Source organism: Heteronotia binoei, chromosome 5 (genome assembly GCF_032191835.1).
Source record: "Heteronotia binoei isolate CCM8104 ecotype False Entrance Well chromosome 5, APGP_CSIRO_Hbin_v1, whole genome shotgun sequence".
Taxonomy (NCBI): domain Eukaryota; kingdom Metazoa; phylum Chordata; class Lepidosauria; order Squamata; family Gekkonidae; genus Heteronotia; species Heteronotia binoei.
In genome coordinates, this window is record NC_083227.1 from 113,697,208 (window position 1) to 113,722,516 (window position 25,309).

The following is a 25,309-nucleotide window of genomic DNA, read 5'->3' on the forward strand; positions in this document are numbered from 1 at the left end:
CCAGCTATGGTCCTCAGGACATGTGCAATTTTCAGGAGGCTGTACAGGCAGCTTCATTACACCCCAAAGTGCTGCTGCCCGATCATGCAAAAAGATGATTAGGTTCTCATACCAAAGTCTAAAGGCCCTGGTCAATGGCAGTATCATGTGCTCATGTTGCCATTACAGATCAACAGTATTCTACTAAGTCTGAATGAGAGTCCACTGGAGGAAGGCTCCCTCCCCCCCAAACGGTTGCTGCAATTGCCCATCCCCTCACTAGGAAATGCCCCTAGGGACCAGAAAAGGCAGAACAAACAACAGAAAAAGTTGGGTTTTTTAAATAAAATAAAAAATTAAAAAGTCCTTTATTGGGTGCAGCCTGGTCCCTGTGCCACGCTAGGCCTTGGCCGATCAAGACTGCCCCTGGGCTTGGGGCGGCTCAGTCAGCATCTCCCCGAACGTCGAACACTGAGAGGTGAGGGACACGGGCTGTCCAGGCCATGCCTATAGGCTAGGAATGGGAGCCCCATGGATGGGGGGAAGGGGGGAGCAGGGATTGGTGAGGTCAAGTGTCTGTCTATTGGGTTTGGGGAAGGAGAGGCAAGGTGAGGTGTGGGACCCTGCACATACACCAGGGGTGTACCGCACACCTCACTGAGCTGCACTCGAAGTGGTTTTCTTCAGGGTGAAATTGGTCCAGTTCACGGCCACCTTCTGTCGGGTCTGCTTGGCTGAGTCCAGGCAAAACCTACAAACAGAGGGGAAAAAATTGTGAGAGGGGCAAGAACAGGGCTGGGAGCTTATTACATGCAAATATTATAAAAACTGCTTGCCACCTATCAGTTTCCTTTGATCACTAACTGATCTGTCCTGATGAATTAAAATGTTTATGAACGTTCCATGTTCTGAGTATCAAATTATTAGTAACAGAATGTTGGTAGGAATTGCCACTTCTGTGAGAAATTGAAAAATCAGTTTGGAAAAGATATTTAGAGGGTTATGTGCTGTTGAAAGACAGGAAAGATACTGGTGTGAAACTTTTAGGCCCTAGTAAAAACTTTTGTTTTTCCAAGCATTTTGTTGGCTGAGCATAGAATGTGTTCATTTGATACTCATGGCTATTATATAAACAATATAAAGTCACAATTAAATCATGATAGCTTTACCTATTACCCTTGGGAGCCAACATGGTGTAGCAGACTATGATTGAGACTAGCTTTGAAATCCCTCCCTTAACAGCCATGTGTTCATTTAGGTGGGCTTGGGCTAGTCACTCTCAGAGAATTGTTGTGAGGTCAAAACAAGAATCTAAAGAACCCTGTAAAGTGAAATCTTTGGAGGAACCATGGGATAAACATTACATAGTTTTATTTTTGTTTTAGTCTGTCATCCTGCTAAGCTTGCCAATGCTGTTTATATGTGCTACTGTTTTAATAGCAAATTCACATGATCAAGAAGAAGAAGAAGATATTGGATTTATATCCCGCCCTCCACTCCGAAGAGTCTCAGAGCGGCTCACAATCTCCTTTACCTTCCTCCCCCACAACAGACACCCTGTGAGGTGGGTGGGGCTGGAGAGGGCTCTCACAGCAGCTGCCCTTTCAAGAACAACCTCTGCCAGAGCTATGGCTGACCCAAGGCCATGCTAGCAGGTGCAAGTGGAGGAGTGGGGAATCAAACCTGATTCTCCCAGATAAGAGTCTGCACACTTAACCACTACACAAAACTGATCACATGAAGCTGCCTTAAACTGAACCAGACCCTCAGTCCATCAAGGTCAGTACTGTCTACTCAGACTGGCAGCGGCTCACCAGAGTTTTAGGCAGAGGTCTTTCACATCACCTCCTACCTGTTCCTTTTAAGCAGGGCTTTTTTTCTGGAATAAGAGGTGCTAATTAACTTTCAAGAGGGAAATGGAGGAGAAACACACATGTGCCCCTCATAAACTTTTAAACATTCTTTGAGAATTTTGTTTCCGTGAAGAGATTCTGGAACTCTGTTCCGCCGTGTTCCCCCAGAAAAAACCCTTGCTTTTAACATTGATCTCGGCATTAAAACTGGGACTGTCAAATAGAGGGTCTTTCTTTCAGCCATAGCCCATTTTAACTGCTGATCTTAGCTCTTTTTAAACTTATGTTGTAGCCTATAAGTATTCAATAAAACTAAAGTGTTTGAGAGGCCACCTGTCTCAATACAATATAGAAATAAAACTTTCATTCTCACGTATTTGGTCATCTTTGAAATACACATACCTAAATATAACTCTGGTTATTATAACGGGAACTGCTGGCAAAATACCTTCAACTCTTCCTCCAAGTCCATAGTTACATGGAGGCATATGGAGGCAATGCCCCTTCAAGCAATGTGTCATTCCCCTCAACTTCTCAGCTTTAATTAATAAAACATCTCCAGCCTTTTTCATTGTTTTCCACCTCCCCAAAGAAGATGCTTGATGCGGCTCACAAAGTAAAACATGAAAAAAACCCCAGCAAAAATAATTAAAAACAAACTATAAAAATCCAGCAAATGGGAAATTTGTGTCAAGCATAGGTGGGACAATGGGGGACTGCAGAAAAATTGAGGTCAGTTTTACTCAGCCTAGTTTCTATTACTAATCATTAAATGCAAGCCATCTTATTATAACTTGTGTGCAAGAACATTTGTGCAAAATGCAAATGAATGACCATGGTCAAGTTCTTGTTTTCAACCCCTCAAATCTGGCAAAATGGCTGAAGAGGCATAATATTTAGGTAGGTTTAAGCTTCAGAACCTCTTGCTATAGAAAAAGAAATACCCAACTGCAAAAGGCCAAACTGCTGAGAAGGCATAGTATCCAGGCAGTCTTAAGCCCCACTGCTACAGAAAAGTGTGGTCTTTGGGAGGCTCTATATACATCTAAGCCAAGAAGCATTATTGCTCTGAATGCAGAAATAGTAAGAACTCTCCCCCACCCCCCACTGCACAGTAACTATGACACTAAGGTGGTAGATGAAGAAAGGGAAATTTTAGAATGGAGGAGTCAATTTGCAAGTAAGTATAACTCAGGAATCTCTATTTTAATAATGAAAGCACAAGTTGTTTTCTTCCTTATGCCCTGCAACACTGCTTGACAGAATGTAGATACACTAATTAAATCAGCGAAAGACTCAGAGCATTATTATAAGTAAATCTGCTTTCCTTGGATAGCTGCGAAGGAACACATATGGGGGGGGGAGACATTTCCCCCCATTTTTTCTTTTTGCAAGGACCCTTTTTGGCAGAAAAATTGGAAATCTGGGAAAGCACTGAAAAAATTCCTCTGAACCGTTTCCTCTTCTGGAATGATTGACATGCTTTTTTATAAGACAAGGTTTGCTCACTCAAAATACAGATGGAAGGAAGCAGGAAAAAGGGGAAAGTCTATGGGCACACGAGTTAAAAAGATCAGTTAGTAGGTTATGTGAAATACCTTGACCAAGACTCTGGAAAGCCACTGCAAGTGAGAGTAGACAGTACAGACCTTGATAAAGCAAGGTGTGTTATGTAAGTATTATAAGGAAGCTTCATGTGCATGGGATGGACAGAGGCAATTTGCCGTTGCCTGCTTCTGAGTAGCAACCCTGGACTTCTTTGGTAGTTCCTCCTGCCAGTACTAACCAGGGCTGACTCTGCTTAGTTTCTGAGGCCTGAAAATATTGGGTTAGCCTGGCCCATTCAGGTCAGGACTCATTTCTATACCGTAAACATATACAACATATATTCAAGCATGTATTTATTGTTTAATATGCTATAATGTGTATAATATACTATTGAGAAGTGCAGTGTTTTTGGTATGACTTTACCTGTTATTAATTTTTTATTATCATTATTGTAGTTTTAACACCTTATGTTTTTATTTTGACATACACTGCCCTGAGCACTTTGGGGAGGATGGTCTATAAATTTAATAAATAATAATGTTTAACTTGACACTTAAATGTGGTGCTAGCTAGTCCTATGACTGCAAAGACGTCCTGGGCAGATGTGTTCTCTTTTCTTTATTACATTTGTGTTTTATTTTCAATTTTTATTTTTTCCTACCTCTCAAACAACAAAAGGTAAGATACCTGTGCTAGAATTTAGCAACTGCAGTTGCCTCTTTCTCTAATATTGGGTATATTAACAATTTCACTTGCAGAAAATTAAGGCATTTGTATTTTTAAATATGGTAGTGCAATATTATATGCTAACAAATTTGATATTGTTAAAGGTCAGCTTCACATGTCAAGCTCCTCCCTCTGAGTAGGCAAGGATGCCACATCTGTCTGCAATTCCTGAATGGGGAGGAGCTTCTTCCTCATGGCTCCAGAAAAAACTTCCTGAAGCATGGAAACCCTCTCCCGAAGGGCCTAAGCCCTTCACTAATTCTTCCATCCTCTTCATTAATCCTTCCATCCTCCACCAGTGGACAAAAATGAAACCTTCTGAAGGACTAACCTCAAAGGGTCCCAACCTTCCCACTACACCATCTCTGATACTGGATCCATCAAACAATACCCTCAGGCAGGATAGACTGCCCTACCCCCCCCCCCCCCGCCCCTCCTCCAACCACAGAGAAGGAAGGTTCATCATAAGTGTAACAAATCATTGTTCTCCAGTGGTTCTGAGGCTGGGGCAGTGTGCACCATTGAGACCTAGAAAAGCAGTATGTCCTAGGGAGGGAAAGAACAGGCCGTAAACTGAGATGGTATGCTGTAGTATCCTCCTCCCAAAGGCTGCCTTGGCTGAGGCCCACCTATCTATCCTGTAATCCCTGGTAAAGGAGTATACTGATTTCTAGGTGGCAGCCCTACAGATCAATTCCAAGGAAGGGAAGGACCGGTATGCTGCTGAAGTTGCCACTCCCTTGATGAAGTGTGCTGTGACCCCAGGGAGAAGCTCTAACCCAGCTGCTTTGTAGGCAAGGATGATGCAACCCTTTGCCCACCTACTAATGGTAGAGGGAACCCTTCGTCCCAGCAAGGATTTCCTGAAGGAGACAAACAAGGAGTTTGGCCTATGTAGGGCCTTGGTTCTGTCCATATAAAAATGCAGGGCTCTCCTGACATTTAAACAATGCAATGTGGAGAAATGCCTTGCCTCCTGGAGAAGTGGCAAGCAAGCTGGCTTTAAACATTTGTCACTGAGCTCAGAGACAAGCAGGAAGTGGGTGGGGGGGAGGAATTTAGCCCCTGGAATTACAGCCACACCTGGGCAACCTCTTAAGAGATGTTAATAGAGCTACTTGAAGAGACAATGGGCACCTTTCTCCTCCAGGCAGAAAACAGTGGGAAGGGCATTGGGCTAGACCAGCCCCAGAGACTGTCTCCAGGAATGAGCTGCAGATTTCCCAGAATGCATGGGGTTTCCCAGAATGCCTACCAGAAAGGAGGCTTCTGGGGACAACAGGAAAAGAAGCCAAAACCTGGGCGGGCCAGGCAACAAGGGGTGAAGAGTGATGCAAAGTGGGTGGAGTCAGGATTAATGAAAGTGCTTGATCTGAAGACTGCAGCCTCTCTTCTCTCTTGGAGCTGGGACTGGAAGACTGCTACTCTCCAGCCAGTAGACAGCAACCATATTTGACCATGTGGCTCGGATGGATGGATGCAGGAAGCCTGAAGCAATGAGGTATCATTAGAAACTTTTTGTAACTTACTAAGCTTAGATGTGCCTGCTCTGCTTAAACATCTGGTAGGGCAAGTTTTTAAACCAGAGACAGAAAGATGTGTTTCAAACTAACTTTTATTAGATCTTCTGGTTGCTGATCATGTGCTGTGCTAAGATTATGCTTGTAACTTTTCACTTTTTAAAAATAAACCTTTTACTATTTTGAAGGCTGGCAGTAAAGCTCTGTACAATATTGTTCCCCAACTGCCTTAGACCACACTACTGTAAGAGGAGAGTCCTGGGAAGCGGGAAGGCATGCAGTTGGCAAGGGTGCCAATCCTCCAGGGGTCTTCCAAAGAAGGACTTTGGTCTCTGTGATAACCAGGTGTTGAGTTGGCAGAGGACCTCGAGGCCAGGCCTCAGAACTAGAAAGGGGGACTGGAAGTCCTCAGCAGGGGCTCAAGGTAGAACAGCGCCCTAGCAGGGCGCCCAACCCCCTCCAAAAGCAGCAAGGAGCAGCCACACACCTTCACTGTGGAGCGCACTGTGAGGCTGCCCTAGTTCCACCCCTGTGTCTGACGCAACTGGTAGAGTGACGGGCAGCCCCACGGCACACTCTGCAGCGCAGGTGCACAGCTCCCTCCCAGCCGCTTTCACCCTTTATTTCCCTCACCATGAAAGTGAAGGCTGCCTAGTGAAAGGGCCACCCCTGGGAGTCCTGTTCCTCTGTCAGGAACCTCTAAATTGAGCAGATGGTGGCAGTGCGTCCTAGTGGCAGGAAGAAGAATAGCTCCCTCCAGGAATTGGCAGCCCAAGAGGGAGCTGATGGGACTGGGTCTGAAGGTCAAATTGGACCGGTTCCGTCGCAGGTGGAAACCTTTAGCTCCAGCAAGCATTTCCTGAAGGTGACAAACATGGAGTTTGGCCTATGTAGGGCCTTGGTTCTGTTCATATGTCACACAGCAAGGGCCTAGCAGGGCCTTCTACTTGCTGGCCCAACTCTGGTAAGGGTCTGTATGGAGGGCCCAGAGCACCCAACCACCCTTGTAAACACCTCTTAACTGTGACCAAGGAGACATGAGGACCCAAGGAGTATAACAAGAAGTTTATTTACAATGCTCAAATAAGTGCGTAAAACAGTGAAATATATATACAGTAAAGGTTGGTGCAAATAAACAACAGCCCTGATGCGTTTGACTATACAGTCCCTATTCTAATAACCAGCACTCTAATAACCAATCTCTAGGGGGCACGGGTGGAATTGAGACCACGGAACAATGTCCTGGCAGGACACTGTTATCCCCAGGAGTCTCATCAGGAGCATAACCTCTGCCCAGGACTGATCCAATATGTCCTGCACCAAGGTTACTAACTTCTTGACATTCCTGAAACATGAAAACCCTGTTCAGCTCCTTGCCTGTTGTGGCTCCCAAGCAGTGTTCCCTTTAAGCTGAGTTAGTATGAGCTAGCTCAAAATTTTTTAGCCTCCAGCTCACACATTTTTGTCATAGCTCAAAAAAGTCATCCCCAGAGCAGCTAATTTATGCAGTAGCTCACAACTTTAATGCCAGTAGCTCACAAAGTAGACTTTTTGCTCACAAGACTCCACAGCTTAGAGGGAATATTGCTCCCAGGTGTAAAATCTGTCTCAATGGACACAGGTTGTTCTTCTCCCTGTTGATGATGAAACCATGTTCCTGGACACAGGCCACAGTCTACTCCACATCCTCAAACCTCTTCTGGCGAGTCAGAAACCATATAAACAGGTAATTCAGACAGGAGTAAATTCTATGCCTCGAGTCCTCAGGTATGCTACCAGGGAGACCAGCACCTTAGTGAACATCCTTGGGCCTGCTTTGAGTCTGAAATGAAAAGCCCGGTACTAGAAGTGGCACCTGTCATACATGAAGCACAGGGACCTTTTGTGTGAATCTCAGATAAGGATGTGCCAGTAGGCCTCTGAGAGATCTACAGATGCCAGGAAATCCCCTTTTTGTATGGCTGATCATTCCAAAATGATCAACCTTAGGGCCTCCATCCTGAACATTCTTTTTTTCCCCCTTCTGTTCAGCCATTTGAGGTCCAGAATGGCTCTGACATCCCTGTTCTTCTTTAGTACCATGAACAGAACAGAGTATACCCCAGAAGCTTTCTCCACCTTTGGTACCAATTCTATGGCATCGATGTCCAGGAGGTAGCAGATAAGACCTCATAATCAACTGGTGCTTTGGGGGGCAATTCCTCCAAAAAACTTGCACAAACTAGTTTAGAGGAAAGGAGATGAGCTCCAGGGAATAACCAGCTGCCACCATACTCAAAACACACTTGTCACTCACAGTGCCCCCCCCCCCCCCACTGGGTGGCAAAGTCCTGTAGCTGGCCATCTATCTTGCCTCCCATACTTTTCAACACCTATGTGAAGCTGCTAGGAGAGGTGATCTAGAGATCTGGGCTGAACTGCGAATAACGTATAGATGATGCTCAGCTTTATCTTTGAACTTCCAGCAGAACCCAGGGAGGCTGTGGAAAACATGAACAGGCACTTGGAGGCAGTTTTAGAGTAGATGAGGGCTAACAAGCGGAAACTTAATCCCAACAATAAGGAGGTGCTTCTGGTTGGGGTAAGGTCTGAGGCAGAAACTGGGATATCTCCTGTTCTGGATGGGATTGTACTTCCCTCAAAGAGCAGATTTGGGAGTGCTGATGGCCCCGAGCCTTTTGCAAGATAAATATGTGACAGTGGTGGCCAGGGGTACCTTTCACGGCTTTGACTGGTGAGCCAGCTATGACCCTCCTGGGACAGGAAAGAACTTGCCACTGCGGTGCATGCCTTAATAACATCTAGATTAGTTTGCTACAATGTGATGTACATGGGGCTGCTCTTGAAGACTGTCTGGAAGCAACAGTTGGTATAGAATGCTTTGGGAAGAATGCTGGAATAGGCCATAGAGACCATATCACTCCAGTCTTGTTCCATCTACACTACCACCCTATTTGTTTCCAGGCCCAATTCAGGGTGCTGATATTGACCTTTGAAGCATTATATGGCTTGGGGCCAGCATATCTGAAGAACCACCTACTCTCATATAGAACCTGCCTGACTGCTCAGTTCATTTTTGGCTGCCTTGTTTTGGGTGCCCCCACCCCCAGGTTACGGCTAGAGGGGTGGCAGCCCAAGAAAGGGCCGTCTCAATCACACAACTCTAGAGCTCCCCAACGAAAGTTATCTTTTGTTGTGGTGCTGAGGTAAGGGGAAAAGGCATGCTGTCTTTAAGAGGCCCACGTAGCGGCATTTAGAGTCAAGGCTGGTTGCATGTGTATAGCTGACTTCAAACCAGCTGTGAAGAGGGTTGTTATTGGGAGCTGAAGCCCCTAAAACAAGAGGAAGCATGCCATTAGGCAGGCAACGGGGTTGGTGAGCAGGGTGCATGCAAAGACCCTGCCCAGATGTCCCAGTTGGTAGTCCCATTAAAGGAAGATTTACGAGCGGCCAAGGAAAGGAGTTGGGCAGACAAAGAAAGGTGGAACATGAGCATGGGGAAGGGGAAAGGAGCAATTGAAGGCAGTCAGGGAGGGAAAGGGAGTGAGAGCAATGGTCCTGAAATACCCTGTGGCTGTCCTGAAGGATTCTGTGAGCAACTGGCAGAATAAAGGTTAGAGAACACAACTTTCCTCCTGTGCGTATGCGTGTCTGCTTAATGGTTGAATGGAAAGCCAACCACAGCCAAGCTTCCTGAAGCCTCCTTTGTTAGCCCTCAAGCCAGGCATGATAGCATGGAATGGGATCTGGACACTACAGCTGTCTCCTGCTGAACGGTGGGGACTTTTGTTTGGTTTACTCTCACTCTTATTAGCCCCGCTCCCTGTTTCAGTTTTTATGTGTTTATAGTTTCATATTCAATGTGTTTTATTTGTTTTAATGGGTGGAAGGGTGGCATAGAAATTGTTTTTTAAAAAATAATTAGCTATATTAGCTTTTTAGATATATACTCCTATACAAAACCTAATCTTTAGAATACAACAGATATGAAATAAACTTCCCAAAGCAAACATTTCACATATGGGCTAGTTCTCTGCTACCATATTGTCCATACCATTCCCTCCTCCCAGAACTTTAGTCTTCAGCCGACTCCTTTTCAGGAAGAATGCAGGACCACACATTTTAAATTACTGTGATCTCCCCCCAGTCACTTGGAGCAGGGGTGTCAAACATTTGTTATAAAGGCCAGATCTGACATAAATAAGACATTGTTGGGCCAGGCCATGCATGTCATAAATTGTAATGCCAGGTAGTGGAGATGTAAACTTTATAAGAGCACAGACAAACACAAAGTTTAAAAAAAACCTTAAAATAAAACAGGCTTAAAACATCAGCACTCTTGCAATGTTTTGTTTAATTAACAGTCTCTGGTAACTGACACATCTTGCTCTGAATTACTGCATCAAAACCTGGAGACTGGGTGTGTTCACACTACACTAAATAATGCATTTCACAACTGGATTTTTACGGTGTAAGAATAGCAAAAATCCAGTTGCAAAATGCATTATTTAGTGAAGTGTGAACACACCAAATGTCTATGTTGTAGCAATCTTGAATATATTGTTCAGGTGCGTATCTGTAAGTTGCAAGCCTATTTTTGATTTATTGTCATTCATTACAGAAATCTCATGGTCAATGCTCTGTACCCTAGGACCCAGAGGAAAACATGGAATTGTGAGTTTTTGCACATAAGTGGTTTGTGTGCTGGTCAAGACATGTGAAGGCACCATGACACAGACTGAGGACTATGTGTTTTATCTACAAAGCTATAGTCTTCCCCATAAATACAGGAAAAGGAGGAAGGAACCCAGTTGCACCCAAGAAAGCCCTGGCAAAACCAGCTTTGAAAGGGAAAGATGGCTGAAGAAAACATTGAGAGAGAGAGGGAGAAGGAGAGGAAGGAAGAGAAGAGAAGACAAAAAGCTCTTACTTACCTTGAATAAAACTGTTGGTTTTAAATGTGCTTTCTGTATTTCCCCAGTGGAACTGAGGTAGCCAAGCAAAACAGTCTCTCCTCCTTATTTCCCTCTCCCCCTCCCTTTTCCCCAATGGAGGGGAGGCGTCTCAGCCAATGGAAGAGCTTGGTTCGATAGCTCTTCTGTGTAATTAAGCTGCGCCAGGCTATCTCAATCACACAGCAGAGCTACAAAACCAAGCACTGCCATTCCCAGGCAGGAAAATGAAAATGGCGACAACAGAAGCAGGAGAGAGGGAGAAGGAAGCAGACCATGGTGAGCTTCAGAGAAGCCCTCTGGGGGCCCTAGGTCCACAGAACGGACATTTTACACCCCTGGTTTAGAGGCCGTTTATATTGTTGGGTAAATGTTATTACTGCCTGAGTAAGAGCATGGTTTTATGTTTGCATTGCAAGTATTATGTAATCAGATAAAATTGTATCTAACAGTGCTGTGAACAGAACGCCAGACAACAGTCACCCTGAATTATTTGGTCTAAATACTTGGGAGTTGGGACTTAAAATCTCATTAAGTTTAAACTACCACATTTAGAATAAGAGCATAAGAAGGTAGAGCATCTGCTTGGTAAGCAGAAGGTCCCAGGTTCAATCCCCAGTATCTCCAACTAAAAAGGGTCCAGGCGAGTAGGCGTGAAAAACCTCAGCTTGAGACTCTGGAGAGCCGCTGCCAGTCTGAATAGACAATACTGACTTTGATGGACTGAGGGTCTGATTCAGTATAAGGCAGCTTCCTATGTCCCTATTAGACCAATGGTCCATTGCCCCAGTAACTTATTGTACACAGTAGCCAATCGGTTGCTCTGAATGACCAAACATTGCATAGATGCCAAGGCCTTCCCCTGATGTTGCCTCTTAAAGCTGTAATTAGAGGTCTGCTGCCTCTGAATATGAAAGATACAATCCTAAAGTCACTTTCCTGGGAGTAAATGCCATTAATAACATGGGACTTACTTTAGAGCATACCTTAGGACTGCTCTCTAAGTAACCTGTAAGTACATCAAATTATTTATTTATTTATTTATTTTATCAAATTTATATCCCGCCCTCCACTAATGGGCTCGGGTGGCTAACAACAGTTAAAAACCACATAAAATATTAAAAAACAGAATAGACAATAAAATCAGTCCCTTCCCCCAAGGATTGCCCTATCTCAGGCTTTTGCCCTGAGACTTGAAGTTTTAGGGCTTATTATCAGAGTGGCACTCCACTCAGCCATGGAGCTCCATGCTGTGTGGACTTAGAGTGAGCACCAGGGCACTTTGGTGGTGGAGACAGCACAGCAAGGGCACTTAGACAGTACAGAGCGAGCTCTTTGACTTGCAAGGAGGAGAGCGAAGTCTTTCCTCTGTGGCTAACTTCTCCCGTTTCCAAATCCCAACAGATACCTGACCTCCAGAGGCTCACCGCTCAAGGGTAGTAGCATATGGACAGAAGTGCGACTGCGCACCCCAAACTTTCCTTCCCCCTCCCCTTGCTCAAAGCTGGGCAGAGGGACAGCATCTCTGGCACTTGACTCGGGCAGCGAGCTCAGGCAGGGAGCAGTTGCCGAGGCCCCTGCATGCCACTGGAGGCCCCCCCTGGTCTGTCCTCTGCCTCGGTTCCACCCCTGGCAGGGCACTGGGTGAAGGTCTGGCAGCTGCTCCGATGCCTGTGGGGAGGTGGGTCAGAGACTGTCCCTTAAAGAGAGTCCAAAACAGAGCCTCACACTGCAGCTACCAGGGCTGATGAATTGCAAGCACTCCGGAAACCCCTTCGGGTGCTCTTGGTCTTTGTCTCTGTTTTCCAGGTGGGGACTCAACAGAGAGGCTTCCGTTTGTGGAGATTCAACCCCCCCCTTTGGTCAGCTGTTCCTACCCTCCTCTCTGAGTGGAGCCTCGTGCCCTGCAAGACTGTCCAAGTTGCACTTGGGATGCTGCTGCACTTGGTTCCAGCACAATAAAGTCTGAGATGTGCCATATTTTGTGTCTCCTGCTTGGCGTCTGCTGCACATTTTTGTGCCCCTCTTCCTCCCCATCCCCTCTGCCACCCTGTCAGTGGGCTCCACGTGGGAATGTCTTGGAGGGTGGGCTCGCTTGTTTCGGGGGGGGGAAAGCGAGGGTGGTAGGAACCTAAGAGCCACCTCACCACAAGACTGGACAGAGAGAAGCTGGCCCAATGGGGGGGGGGCACTAACGGAGTGGGTGCTTGGCTGGTGCCTCACACTCTATGTTCTGCAGCCCCCAGGGGAGGAGTTCCACACAAAGCAGGGAGCAACACAGAGGGTCTCAGAGGCCATGTTGGGGGAGCCCAAGCAGGGGGCAGACTTGTATTCTTGGTGAATGCCCATGTTCCATGCTGGCATGCAGGGAAAACAGATGACTTTGGCGTCTGCCTGTAACAGGCTCAGTTCTCTGTCAGGGAGCGGAGTGAGACGGGCGATCAGCTTCTCCGGGGTTGCCTCTCCACATCCCTGAGTGTCATGTGCAACAGCGCCTGCGACAGGACTGGCCAATCCTGTGGCTCTGGGATGCCCCGCCCCCTCCTGCTGCCTCCGCCTTGGCCGCACACCAGGTGTCTGCACTCCAGCGAAGTTACCGTGGCGACAGTCTCACATGTGGTGAGCTACACTTCTCTCTGCCCCACCACACCCGTGCAAGCACAAGTCCTTGGGAAGTGGACTAGCGGTAACTCATGCCCACATTTGAGTGGCCAGGCACCACGTAAGTTAGGATTGGGCTGCCCTTCTCTTTATGTGCAAAGCCCAGACTGAAAGGTACAATAGTCCATGTAGCCAACTCTTACCTCTTGAAGTACTCCACTTCTCTGTCAGTCTCATCCATTTCCACACCATCCACATCTTTTGGCAAGAAAACATCATCTGCCGATACAACAATGAAGGAATCAGCAGAACTTCTAAGCTTCCAAAAGGCGGCAGTGAAAAGATACCCCCCTCCTTCCTAAACCAAGCATATGCCTTACACCATTCAAAACATGTGCCCCAATCCAGAAGGCCAAAGCAGGATGCATGCTGGGACATGTCCCTGTATTGAACAGTGATTTTGTTTGAACTATAACTTTCTGAAGCCCATACAGCTCCTTTCCCCTTAATTCCCAGTCACCACAACTTTTGACCTAATTGCCCTCCCATCACTCATACCTCGCTTTCCCATAACAATCCTTGCCAAACTATTCCTAATTCTATAAAAAAAAGTCCTTATTTAATTTACATAATGTGTTCTGAGCAGTAGGATATACCTGATAAAGTAGTTTTCTTTTTTTTCTAGTGCGAACCCATCCCTAGATTGTAGCTGATGGGTATGACGAATCTGTTACACATCAGTGTGAAAGCTAGCAACTTTCTGATTGCACCTAAAAGCATCTGAGCAGACTACCATACACCATGGTAATGATGAGCCTCAAGGAACATAAGATGTATTCCAGCAACTTCAGAGCCCTGAAAACTAAAGGGGTACACATGCTCTTCCAAATAAACAGCTTCCAAGCAGAATAGGCTCCCTCAGCATGGGGGACGACTCACCAATGGAAGGGCTTGCTTTTTCCATTTTGTTCCGGCTCTTCTTGCCTTTGCCCTTTGGCTGGGGCAAGTCATCCAATACAGCTGTGTGGGGCAGATGCCGGTCCCCTGCCCCTGAAGGGGCAGGCTCTTGCTCTGTCTGATCAGCTCTGCCTTCACTTCTCCGGCTTTTCCCGTCAGTGCTCTTCTCTTTATCTCCTTTAGAGCTGCTGCATCCCCATCCCTGGCCCTGACGCAACCCTCGGGAGCAGTCACCTTGCTCCGTGTTGCTGCTTCCTCTCTGGGTTTCAGGAACGGTCCCCTTGGATGGATTCTTCGGTCCCATCCCCTTGGAGATAGAATTATCACCAGTGGTAGCAACAGACTCCCCTTTCTTTGCTGGGCAGCTTTGCCGCTTCCCCTTCCTCTGCTTTCCTGTGGCAGGTGCTTGCTCTTGCAGCTCTGCTCCCCTGCCTGTTGCCACCTCCTTAGGCTCCTGGCTAGCCCCACTGTCCTGGGGAGAGTCTGTTGGCTTGGGTGACTGAACCCAAATCATGCGGGAGAGGTTGGGGACAGCATTGAGCCGCTTCACCACGCCATTCTCAGAGGCTGGCAGTGGTGGAGGAGGTACCTCACTAGGGCTTTCTGCCCACCGGGAGCCTACATCACTCCGTAGCAATGTATGATTATGTGGGGCACCCAGGCTGAGTGGAGACAAGTCAAGGTCAATCTCCTGCAGCTCAGATGAGCCATTGAGGTGGGAAAGCAGGTTCTTCTGTTCAAGCACAGCTGCCTTCTTGGGGAAGTCATTGACGTCCAGATTGAGGTCATAGACACTGAAACTGGCACGGATGGAATCCTTGATGGTGTTCTTGATTTCCTGCAGCCGACTGCTCAGAAAGCTGTTTACCCGCTCCAGTTCAAGCTGGGGCCACTCTAGGAGTTTCTCTTTAGCCAGCTCCTGGTCCTGACCAGTAGGTGAGGTTCGGTCCACTCGCTTCTGGGCTTCGGCTTCCAACTGAGCCTTCTCCTTCTCCTGCATCACAGGAAATTGACATGAGTGTCATAGTTCCAGCAGCCCATACCTGCAACTAGCAACTAATAAAAGAAAGAAGTGTGAGGAGGAAGAATGGCAGCCAGGCTCTGGCTGAACTAGATCAAGAGGCCCCTGCTTTCCAATTTCTCACAATCACTTCTTTTATACAGCTGGATGGCCACTCCAGCAAGCCACACTGTGCACCTGGGAATTACTGCTGGGAACCAATGAGAGGCCACCTACAGAGTCTGTGCCATGGTAACAAACCTCAGGGAGAAAATGTATTGCCAGCCATTTCCCACAGCATTTTCCCTGTGCACGAAAGAGCCAGTAGAATTACCCATATACCAGTCCCTCAACTCAGCTAACAGCACTATAGGAAGGAAAAAGGAGTTGAATAGAGAAACAAAGGGATAAACTTTCAGGCTGCCTGGCTCAGCTCTGCTGCAGCTCAAGAACCCAGGTGAAAACAACTGACTGGCTTGTTTGCAGATCAGTTATCCACAGATAATAACTCCTTAACTCACTTCAGCTTCTGATTTGTTTATACATTCTAGTGCATGAATCAGAATATGAAGTGTGTGAGGAAAGAGAAAAATAAGGGATCAGAAGCGTAATTAACCTCTTTTCTCCCTCTTGATTGTTATCAGATGTTTGCAAAGGCAAGAGGGGCACTGATGCATACTGATTTGAGAATTACCAGAGACAGCAGGTAAAGTAGTGTGCCTGAAACACAGACAAGGGCTGTTAGTACAGGTTAACAGTTAAACCAGCACCCTTTGGAAAACTCAGCAGCAGGGCTGTGCCTCAGGTCTCAGTTTCAATTTCTGAAGTCCCCAAAGTCAGGCAAGACCTGTGCTTTGGAGGGCTGCTACTGAAGTGTTTGGAATTACTCTACATTCATTATATTGGAAGTGGAGCAAGTGCCATTTAATTAAAGAAGCATTTATTTGTTTATTTCAACAATGTATTGCCCTGCCTTTCTAGTGGGGATCCAAAACAGCTTAAACATCAAAATATAAATTGACAAGGATTGAAACAATATAATGATATAAACAAAGAAAATAACATAAGGCTGTATCCTGAGCAGCTTCTGAATCATTCAGGGTGGCTCACAGAATGACTGCAGGCTGTGATCCCTTTAGATCTTGTCCCTGGGTTCACATGAAGCTTCTGGCTATGCCAGTACGGCAGGAAGGCTGGCATGGATCCAGCCCTTGGTTGGAAGCACTTCATCTAGTTTAAGGAGTGGAAGAGCCACTGAAGTTGAAGAAAGGCTATGGACTTTCTTTGGAGGAATAGTAGAACATATGCCAGTATTTATCCTAGCCCTCTTCAACACTGTTCTCAAGGCAGGCAGAATAAAGCTTGAGGGTTATATCAAATCATGTCATTTTTCAGCATCACTGTAAATCCATGGAAATCTATCCATGAATCCAAGTAGAAAAAGCGTATTTGTCAAATAGTTCATTTTTCTTTTCAATTTCATTAATTCCCCTGCCCACGCACCCCACATACACGGGAACTGACAGACAACTGCCCCACTGGCTTGGGAATAAACTATATTCAGATTAGTGTCTAACCAAGTTCTCTCCCAGTCCCATCGCTAGCTGAGGCCAGCACTTTATTGGAATTCAAATTAGCCTTGTACTTTGGGAGTCATCTTCCCAGAGTTCATTAAGGACCCATACCCTCTCCTCCTTTATCTCCTGAGAGCTCTGAACCAGTGTGTATGCTCCCTCTCCCTTTCTCACATGCACAGACTTGTATGGCCCACCTTCTTCTTCTGCTTGTGGCGTGCACGCTTGGCAGCCTTGGCGCTGTTCAAAGGCTTCGGCTCAGTGCTGTTGATATAGTCTAGGAGTTCATCCACATCCCGGTGGTCCACGGCTGGCTCTCCTGAGCTACTGCTATGCCCCAGCTTCTGAGGAAGCTCCTCCTTCCTCTTGGTTAGCCGTGAGCGTAGCTTCTCCCGGATCTCAGCGTAGTTCCGGCTTGTTGGGGCAGCTGGAGGCTGTGGAGAAAGCTGGGCTATTGGCCTGCTGCTGGTACAGCAGACTGGATACCATGGGGCTGCCAACCCACCACTATCTCAAGCAGCTATAGCGTGCTTCCAGAGTCATTTCATACATTCTCCATTGCCCCCCAGAGGGGCAGATAAGCTGCCAGTTCTGGTCACATAAGCTATTGCAGAGGTCCAAGCTGAAACAGAAAGCCTGCTGGTCTGAGTGCAACTACAAGGCTTTATTTCAACTGATCAGAAATTACTGGCCAGAACTGTGAGTTCAAAGTTAAAATATCAGGGGGTGCTTTAATGTCAAGGCCACAAAGGTCAAGTAGTGATGTATGTCATACATGTGATCTCCCAAGCCCCTTATCCAGACACCCAATAATTAACAACAACTACAAGCAAAATCATAGCTATGTGTGCACTTACCGCATTGTGGCCAAAGAACTCACAGTAGCAGCAGTCACAGAATTTCCCGTCTTTCTGGGTTGTGGAGGACGAAGTGCAAGAGCTCCGCTCAGAGCTGCTATCCTCATCCTCACCAAGCCCTTCATCTGCCTCACAGGACTGTGGCGCGTGACAGCTTGTACCGTTTGGGAACTTGTGGCCTTTACAGGCAGGATCCCTGCAAAAGGGAATGGAAGCAAGGGAAAGCAAGTGGGTGAGCCTTGTTCCCAGTGAAATCTCCCCCTCCTCAGTACTGCAGAGAAGAGAGACAAGAGACTTTTGAGCTTCAGCACCAGAGGAAAGGAGAACCTCACATCAGCATAGGAACTTGACCCTTCTGAGATAGGAATGCTGCAATGCTAAGATCTAAGAGTTTTATAGGGCTGATGAAATGCAAAATACAATACAAGATGATCAAGCTCTGCAGCACTTCCTGCCTGGCTGCGCAGGAGACAAAGCAATCTCCAGAGAAGGCCAATTTCATTATCCTGCGTTACTTGAAGTGGGATGAAAAATGTTACATCAGAAAGCAAAATCCCTGTGGACTGAATTCACCAAAAATATCCCCAAATAGGTTAGATTCCTACTCACAGATCTTTCCAGCCTAGTACTCAGGAATGCTGAATTCTGAATGTAACTTTTTCACTTAGATTCTTCCATGGATATTCTTTCATAAGAGAAAAACATCATGTCAAAATGAGCTCCAAGAAGCATGTGAAGACCCAAATGTAGGTAGCATGTTTATTCACCATACAAAATTATACAGAACTGGAACTTCTGTTTGAACAACTGCTGAAGGATCATATGAACGATTCCGTTCATTTAGATCAACATGTGATGGCTTACCTACATGCTGTGTTTTTCCCAGGTCCTCTGAATCCACATAATTAAAATGTGTCTTGCAAGTCCAATAATGGGAATTTAATTCCAAGGCACATGTGTGCCCAATTTGACCACAGCACACAAGGAGGAAGGGTTTGTCCCCCCCCCCCCCAAAAAAAAAGGTCACAGAGGGATACTATTTACCTGTTGGGGTCTCTATATGCACCAATGGGGTACACCTCTGTCTCTGATGGGATAAATAGAACTCCTTAAGTATGCCCCATCACAGCCCATTTAGTCCTCAATTGGGCAAAAAGAGCCCTTGCATTGTTTCAGGATTGGCAAACAAAGGGTCCAGGCAAAAAAAAAGGGGGGGGGGGCCTAGGCAAATGGGGGGGATCTCAGCTTGAGACCCTGGAGAGCTGCTGCCAGTCTGAGTAGACAATACTGACTTTGATGGACTGAGGGTCTGATTCAGTATAAGGCAGTTTCATATGTTCAAACAATGAAGGGGGTGGGGGAAGATGATGACTAAAGTTCCTTCTCCCTGTGTGTCTTGGTACCAATTTGAATTAGGCCCATGTGTACCTTGGATTAAATTCCCAGAACAGGACTTCCAATATAGCTTTTAACTGCACTGGCCTGAGGGAAAATGGACCATAGACCTTAAGGATTTACTCTGGTTGTCTCGACCTGCAGAGTTTCAGTGGAGGGCAATCCCAGACAGCCTTCGGGGGGGGGCAGTATTCATTTATTTAAAGTACTTACATGCCCCCTTTATCCTGAGCATCTCAAGACATTTTGAACAGAATTCCCTCTCCCAGAAACATTTGATTAGTATCAATCTGTAGCTTTTGAGACACTTTAATTTCCTAAGGCATTTTGCTGGCTGATATTTTATTTTGTTTGCCTATTCTGCTTCTGTTTGCAACTGATGTTGGGCTTTATTGTATTTTACATAGAGTGTATTTGCAGAGTCTCTTTTTGTACACTACCTTGTGAACTTTTTGAAAAGCCAAAAGGCATGGAAGATATTTCTTAAATAAGAGTCTGTGTGTTGGTCCTTGTGGGTTTGACAGGTCCCATTACAAAAAGAGTCATAGTGAGCATCTTTTAATTCCAAAAAGGAAACACTCAGTCCTCCCTCTTCTGTGGCAGCAACCCCATTCATGTGCAAAAATAAAATAATCACAACCTGCCTTAGTTACAGTTCTTGAAGAATGGAATTAATATAAGCCTTCTGTGGCAGCCACAGTCCCTAACACATAGTAGGGCAAGGTCAAGGCACAACTGCCACAGATATGGAAGGGGGCCAACACTCTGCCTCAGAGACCACTAGACTTCAGGGGTGTACACTAGTGTTCAGCTACACCAGACTGATATACCATTTCATAGGATCTTACTCTTAAGCTTACATCTACATTCTAACAAACTAGTATCCAAGAAAGCTAGGCAACACTGATAAATACTCCCAGCAAAGCATTCCCATTTGGAGACCAGGTAGGTCACCAAGTATCCCCAGTAGTCAGGGTTGTGCACTTACCTGTTGGTGCTGGGCAGTTGATGTGAGGCAGTAGGAGGACCCAAGGAGCCACTGCAATGGCCGTTGCATGGGTGAGTGCAGCCTACAGGAGGTGGTATCTTCAGCAGTGGCACATTGGCAGTGGATAAGTGCGGGCTCTTACAGGATCCGGTGGGAGGGGATTCTGCTCCTGGCTTTGGAGCTGGTGCGTGTGGGCTGAGGGCTGGTGCAGGGAACGGTGCCGCCTGTGGTGAAGAGCTCAGATGGACGTGAGGAGGGGAGCTGAAGGGCCCAGGGTGGGCAGGCATCTGCTTGGTAGGAAGGAGTGCCGGTGGCTGTGAGGGAAGGCCCGTGGGGCTGTTGGGAGGAGCAGTGAGATCCACATGCCGGTGGTGCTCTGCAGAATGGAAGGCCTCTCCTGCAGCCAGACAGGAACAGAGAAAGGTTAGACTAAATCTTTGACAGCTGAAGCTTCCACATACTAGGCATAACACCCCGCAGCAGCTAAGCCCACCCACTGCACACTTGCCACTACACGCTACCACTTCATTCCCAGAAGTATTCCCTCGCCTATAATACCTCCCAGATTTTAACACTGTGTGCCTAAAGCCACAGTTCAGTCCAATCTGATGCGATGGCCATGTTCCCAGTCAGAAGCCTTACTTTTAACTGTGGCACTTCCTGAAGTGACATAAAATGAAAGTTTCCCTCAGCATGCTAGGAAGTCCAGCCTTATGTACTTTGTGCTCAGTGGCATACTTCCCTAATCCTAACCCAGGGAGGTAACTCAAACAGGGAGAAGGAACCAACCCCTTGGCCCTTTAGGTTTTGGGTTATCATGCTGTAGTCCCACATTCAGCCAAAGACAGCAACGCCTGGAGGGGGCGGGTTAGTTGTGAACCCAACAACAAGGGTGATACTTTTGCCCTGCAGGTTTGGTCTGTTGGCCTTCCCCAGGCCCCGCACATACAGACCTGGCGGGGTGGGTCTCCGGCACATGCTCTTGAACTGCTTGGGAAGCGTTTTGCAGAAGTCGAGTGAGGTAGGCAGAGGTGAGCCTGGGGTGCCGCTGGGAGCTGGGGAGAGCGCGTGGCTGTAAGGACAGGCTTTGAGCCCACCTCCTACAGCAGGGGCCTGGTTGGCACACTCCGGAGGGAGGCCGGGGTGCTTGTCACCTGAAATGGAGTCAGAGATGGAGCTAGCTGCTCTCCAGGCCCCCTGCTTGCCTCCCCATTTGAGCCACCTGACATGAGCCCATAAAAGAGGACCAAGACTGCAGGAAACCTCTTGTTAGGTAAGTTGGACAGCCCCTGGTAATAAGCCCATTAGGTAGGGACCTTCCTGGTAAAGTATTACTTGCCCCCAGGAGAAAGGCAAGACACAAACTTGCATTGAGCCATCTGTCCTCAGAGAAGCATATTAACATGGAGTCAGACAGAGCTCTCAATGAAGCTGAGTCATTACCACCCTCATGACTCTTTGAACAGCCTCTATGAAGGAACTGTAGGGAGAACCCCACAGCAAAAGGGAGAAGACAAAGAGCTAGACTAGTGTGAACCTGAACTCACCTGGTACAACAGGTGTCCCCCCAAGGGAGCTTCCCTGGCCTGCTCCATTGACATGCAAGGAGTTCCAAAGCCCTGAAAGCTTGTGCGCAGAAAGGAAGGAACTAGGGTCCCAGTCTTCCGAGTTCACGTGGCACGAGGATGAGGATGACGAAGAAGAAGAAGAGTGGGAGCCTGCCCCGCAGGACTGTGACTTACAGGCCGTATGAGACAGCGAGACCTGAAGAGAAACGGCTGGTGACTCAAACAGCAGATCCAAAATACCAAATGAGCTTATTCTTTCAAGCATGATGGGCTAACCTTTGTCCCAGAATATTCTTGCCATTGTAGGCCCAGGAGGAGTAAGGCTGAGACCTCTAGGGAAGAAGACCTATACTCTTGCTTCTGTTCCTGTTCCCCTTTCCCACCACCACAAATGGGGGCAGTGTCAAGGAAGCAAAGACTAAAAGGACTCCATCTGTAGAAAACACATTCACTAAGACCATAACTGGCAGGTCTCATAGCTTGGAGACAAAAGCTACATATATACAGCTGTCTGACTGCAGAAAGAGTTGTTGAATATGACCAATCCAGAAAGACTTCCTGTGTAGATGACATTCACAGCAGGCAGCTCTCTTTGCCCTAGAGCACCTCTTCTGGAGGAAGCAATGGACTTGCAAAACACTCTACAGGGTTAAATGCTTACCGCCAGTGCCTGCTCCTGGACTGCCCTCCTTTCTTCCTCTTCTACACTCTGCCTACAGCTTTGGCAGATCCATAGTGGCATCTCTCCCAGCAGGTTCTGCACCAGTGCTGGCACAAAGTCTGGGGGCAGCCGTTCACCTGGGGACACCAACCCATTGTGGGATGGTCCTCCCCAATCTTTACGCTCCCGGTGACACAGCAAGCAGCACGTCTGCACAGATTGGTTGGAAGTAGGCAGCACCTGCAGAAGGGTACACAGACACATAGCAACTATTTTCACAAAAGGCATTTGTCAGGAATTGATGTAGACAGCTCTTTACTCAGACATGTACAGTCATGGTCTACCTTGCATCTCTGTCAGACAAGTGCTGGGAATGCGCTTATCAATACAACCCAATGGGCACACTAGAGGGACTGACCATCCAATTACAACTCATAGTAGGCACCTAGATGTTCTGCTCCTTGGGCTTTGCTACTACAACCCCATTCACGCAAACTAACCCTGGGTCAAAACCCTATTAACATTCATTTTCAGAGCAGCCGATACAAGAATGAGAGAAAGAACAGCGCAGAGAGTATGTGTGTTACCAAACAGGGCATCTGCTTTCTATCCCAATGCTTTTTTTTGGGGGGGGGGGGGGATTTCTGTTCTCGATCTCTCTCTACCCCTCATTATTCAGCTTTCAATTCTGCCTCAGTCCAAGCAAGCTGCTTCCCCAGCCCAATAGACACAGCACTATCCCAGCACCCTGTGGGCTTAGCAGGCAGGCAACCTGTTCCCTGCTCAACACTTGAAGTGGCTGAGGAACAGCTGCAGCTGTTTGAGGCAGAGCTCATCTCCCTGCTGCTCCTTTCTTCCCATTGAAGGAGGCATGGCCTATAGTTTCCTGCCTGGCTCTGAGGCAGAAGACAGGCAACAACCCAGCCGGCCACAGGATTGCTTAGAGATTATGACAGGCATGAAGAGTTAAGGGCAGGGTCATCATTGTCTCCCACCAACTGAGAAGCCCAAGACAATAGGCTGTGCATCTGGCTGCTGCTGCAAAGCAGATGGTCTCGCTCAGTCTCAAGGTGAGACAAAGCACAAGGGGCGAAGAGTGCACTGGAAGGAGACAAAAGGAAAACTGAGTTTCTCTTCTCACAATCACTGCAGGGACAGGCATGCTCAGGGGCAAGGAGGGACAATAAAAGTGACAAGGGAAGACTTTCACAATTTGGCTGGCAGCGGGTCCCACAACTCTCACAGAATCAGACACACCCCATGGGGAAAAAAATAAGCAACACCTTGCCAGTCCTGGAAGGGGAGGAGGCAGTGAAGTTAAGAGATATGACTATCACTTACAGTTCATTGGATGTTGCTTTCTACTGCTAAATAATACACTCGAAGGCCAACACACTTTTCTGAAAATAGTTCCACAAGCATCAACCTTTGTCCCTGGCACTTAATCCTTAAGCTCCAGCTTTATTTAGATATTTACAAGTGGGAGACCTGCAAAGACTAAGGGGTGTGTGTGTTTCATTTTCCACTGTATCCTCTCCCCCTCTATTTCCATTTTCCCCACATCCTGGCAGCCCCTATATTCTCTCCCCCACCCACCAGCCTTGACTTCTGTCAGTAAAAAGCAGGGAGGGGGCAATAAGTAAATATAGCTGAAGATGGGTATCTTCAGCTATATTTATTTATTTACTTCACTTATTCACTTAGTTTTCTCCCCGTTATGAACATATGAAGCTGCCTTATACTAAATCAGACCTTTGGTCCATCAAAGTCAGTATTGTCTTCTCAGACTGGCAGCAGCTCTCCAGGGTCTCAAGCTGAGGTTTTTCACACCTATTTGCCTGGACCCTTTTTAGTTGGAGATGCCAGGGATTGAACCTGGGACCTTCTGCTTCCCAAGCAGATGCTCTACCACTGAGCCACCGTCCCTCCCCAAAGGGTAAGAGACACAAAGAGGCATACAACATTCTCCTCTTTTTAGCTCATAACAACCCTGTAAGGAAGGTTAGATTGGGAGTGTGTGACTGGCCCAAAGTCACTAATGAGCTTCCACAACATAGTGGGGATTTGAACCTGAGTCTCCCAGATCCTAGTCTGAAACTCTAACCAATATACCACACTGGCTTTCATGTGGTTGCTGCTGTTGAACAATAGTGAGGAGCTGGGCCTGCCAGTGGTTCCTGCCAGAGCTGGCCCCAATGAGTCCTCCCTCAAAGCTTCCCCCCACCCCAAAAAAACTGAGAAGGAGTCTGCCCCCTCCCCATCATTTACTGATAGACACTAAGGCTTGACAGCTGGCACTACTATTGTGCTTGCTTAGCAATCCCTGCTATGGCCACTGCAGAGGGCACTTGCTTTTTAAAGGACAAGTTCTATTTTTATTCTTTTGGAAGATTTCAAACTCTCCCCTCTATTATTTTTTAAATTTCAGATTTTTCTGCAAACCTGGGGCTTTTCTCATATTTGTAGAAAGATGTCTTGTCTGTTCATGGTTTCTATCTCTAGATGTTAATCTACAGATCAGGCTATGTTGCAAATTTGATATATTGATATTTCAGTTTTCTCCCCAAATTGGCTTACAGTATATTTCTCTTTATTTTATCCTCATAACAACAATCCTGTGAGGTAGGTCAATGTAAGAGAGAACGCTTGGCCCAAAGTCACCCTGTAGGCTTCCATGGCACGGTAGACATTCAAACCCTGGTCTCCAGCATCCCACTCTAACCAATAAAACATACTTTTACACCCTAAAATTCTACACCAGTGAGTGAACCTCCCCTAACAGGAACTGAGAAAAGCAAAGTGTAAATTCAGATCACAGATTGTACTTCCACTCCTTGTCATCTATATTAGTGCAGCATGCAATCCATGTCTAATTGGAAACTGCAGGCTTTCCGATACAAATTTTAATTCTACTGCAGGGTGCAAACAGCAGTTCTTCTGATAGTCATTTTAAGAGCTAGCATTAATTTCCTGCACAGTCTCTTGTGAGATATGTAGCAGGTGTGATTGGAGGCCTAGAGTTTCACCTAGCCAACCCATACCCTTGAAATAAAAGTCCTGTTTCCTAAGCAGAATCTGTTACCTGTGTCTCTGAAATAGTTATTTTGCTGATTGCTACTACTCCTGACTT

General features: G+C 46.8%; 1 protein-coding gene across 2 annotated transcripts in view; it reads right to left on the reverse strand.

Annotated features, from left to right (window-relative positions):
- Nucleotides 1-330: 330 nt before the first annotated feature.
- FAM193B (family with sequence similarity 193 member B) overlaps nt 331-25,309 on the reverse strand; it is a 35,912-nt gene continuing 10,933 nt past the window's right edge. The window contains exons 2-10 of one of the 2 annotated variants that reach the window (XM_060240158.1): nt 22,180-22,419; nt 21,498-21,714; nt 20,904-21,104; nt 19,951-20,347; nt 17,568-17,763; nt 16,908-17,144; nt 14,119-15,130; nt 13,383-13,458; nt 331-730 (exon numbers count right to left, since the gene is read on the reverse strand). In XM_060240158.1, the coding sequence (XP_060096141.1) occupies nt 634-730; nt 13,383-13,458; nt 14,119-15,130; nt 16,908-17,144; nt 17,568-17,763; nt 19,951-20,347; nt 20,904-21,104; nt 21,498-21,714; nt 22,180-22,419 (2,673 nt within the window). In that variant the 3' untranslated portion in view covers nt 331-633. The remainder of the gene's footprint in view (nt 731-13,382; nt 13,459-14,118; nt 15,131-16,907; nt 17,145-17,567; nt 17,764-19,950; nt 20,348-20,903; nt 21,105-21,497; nt 21,715-22,179; nt 22,420-25,309) is intronic. The other variant, XM_060240159.1, reaches the window with a different exon arrangement.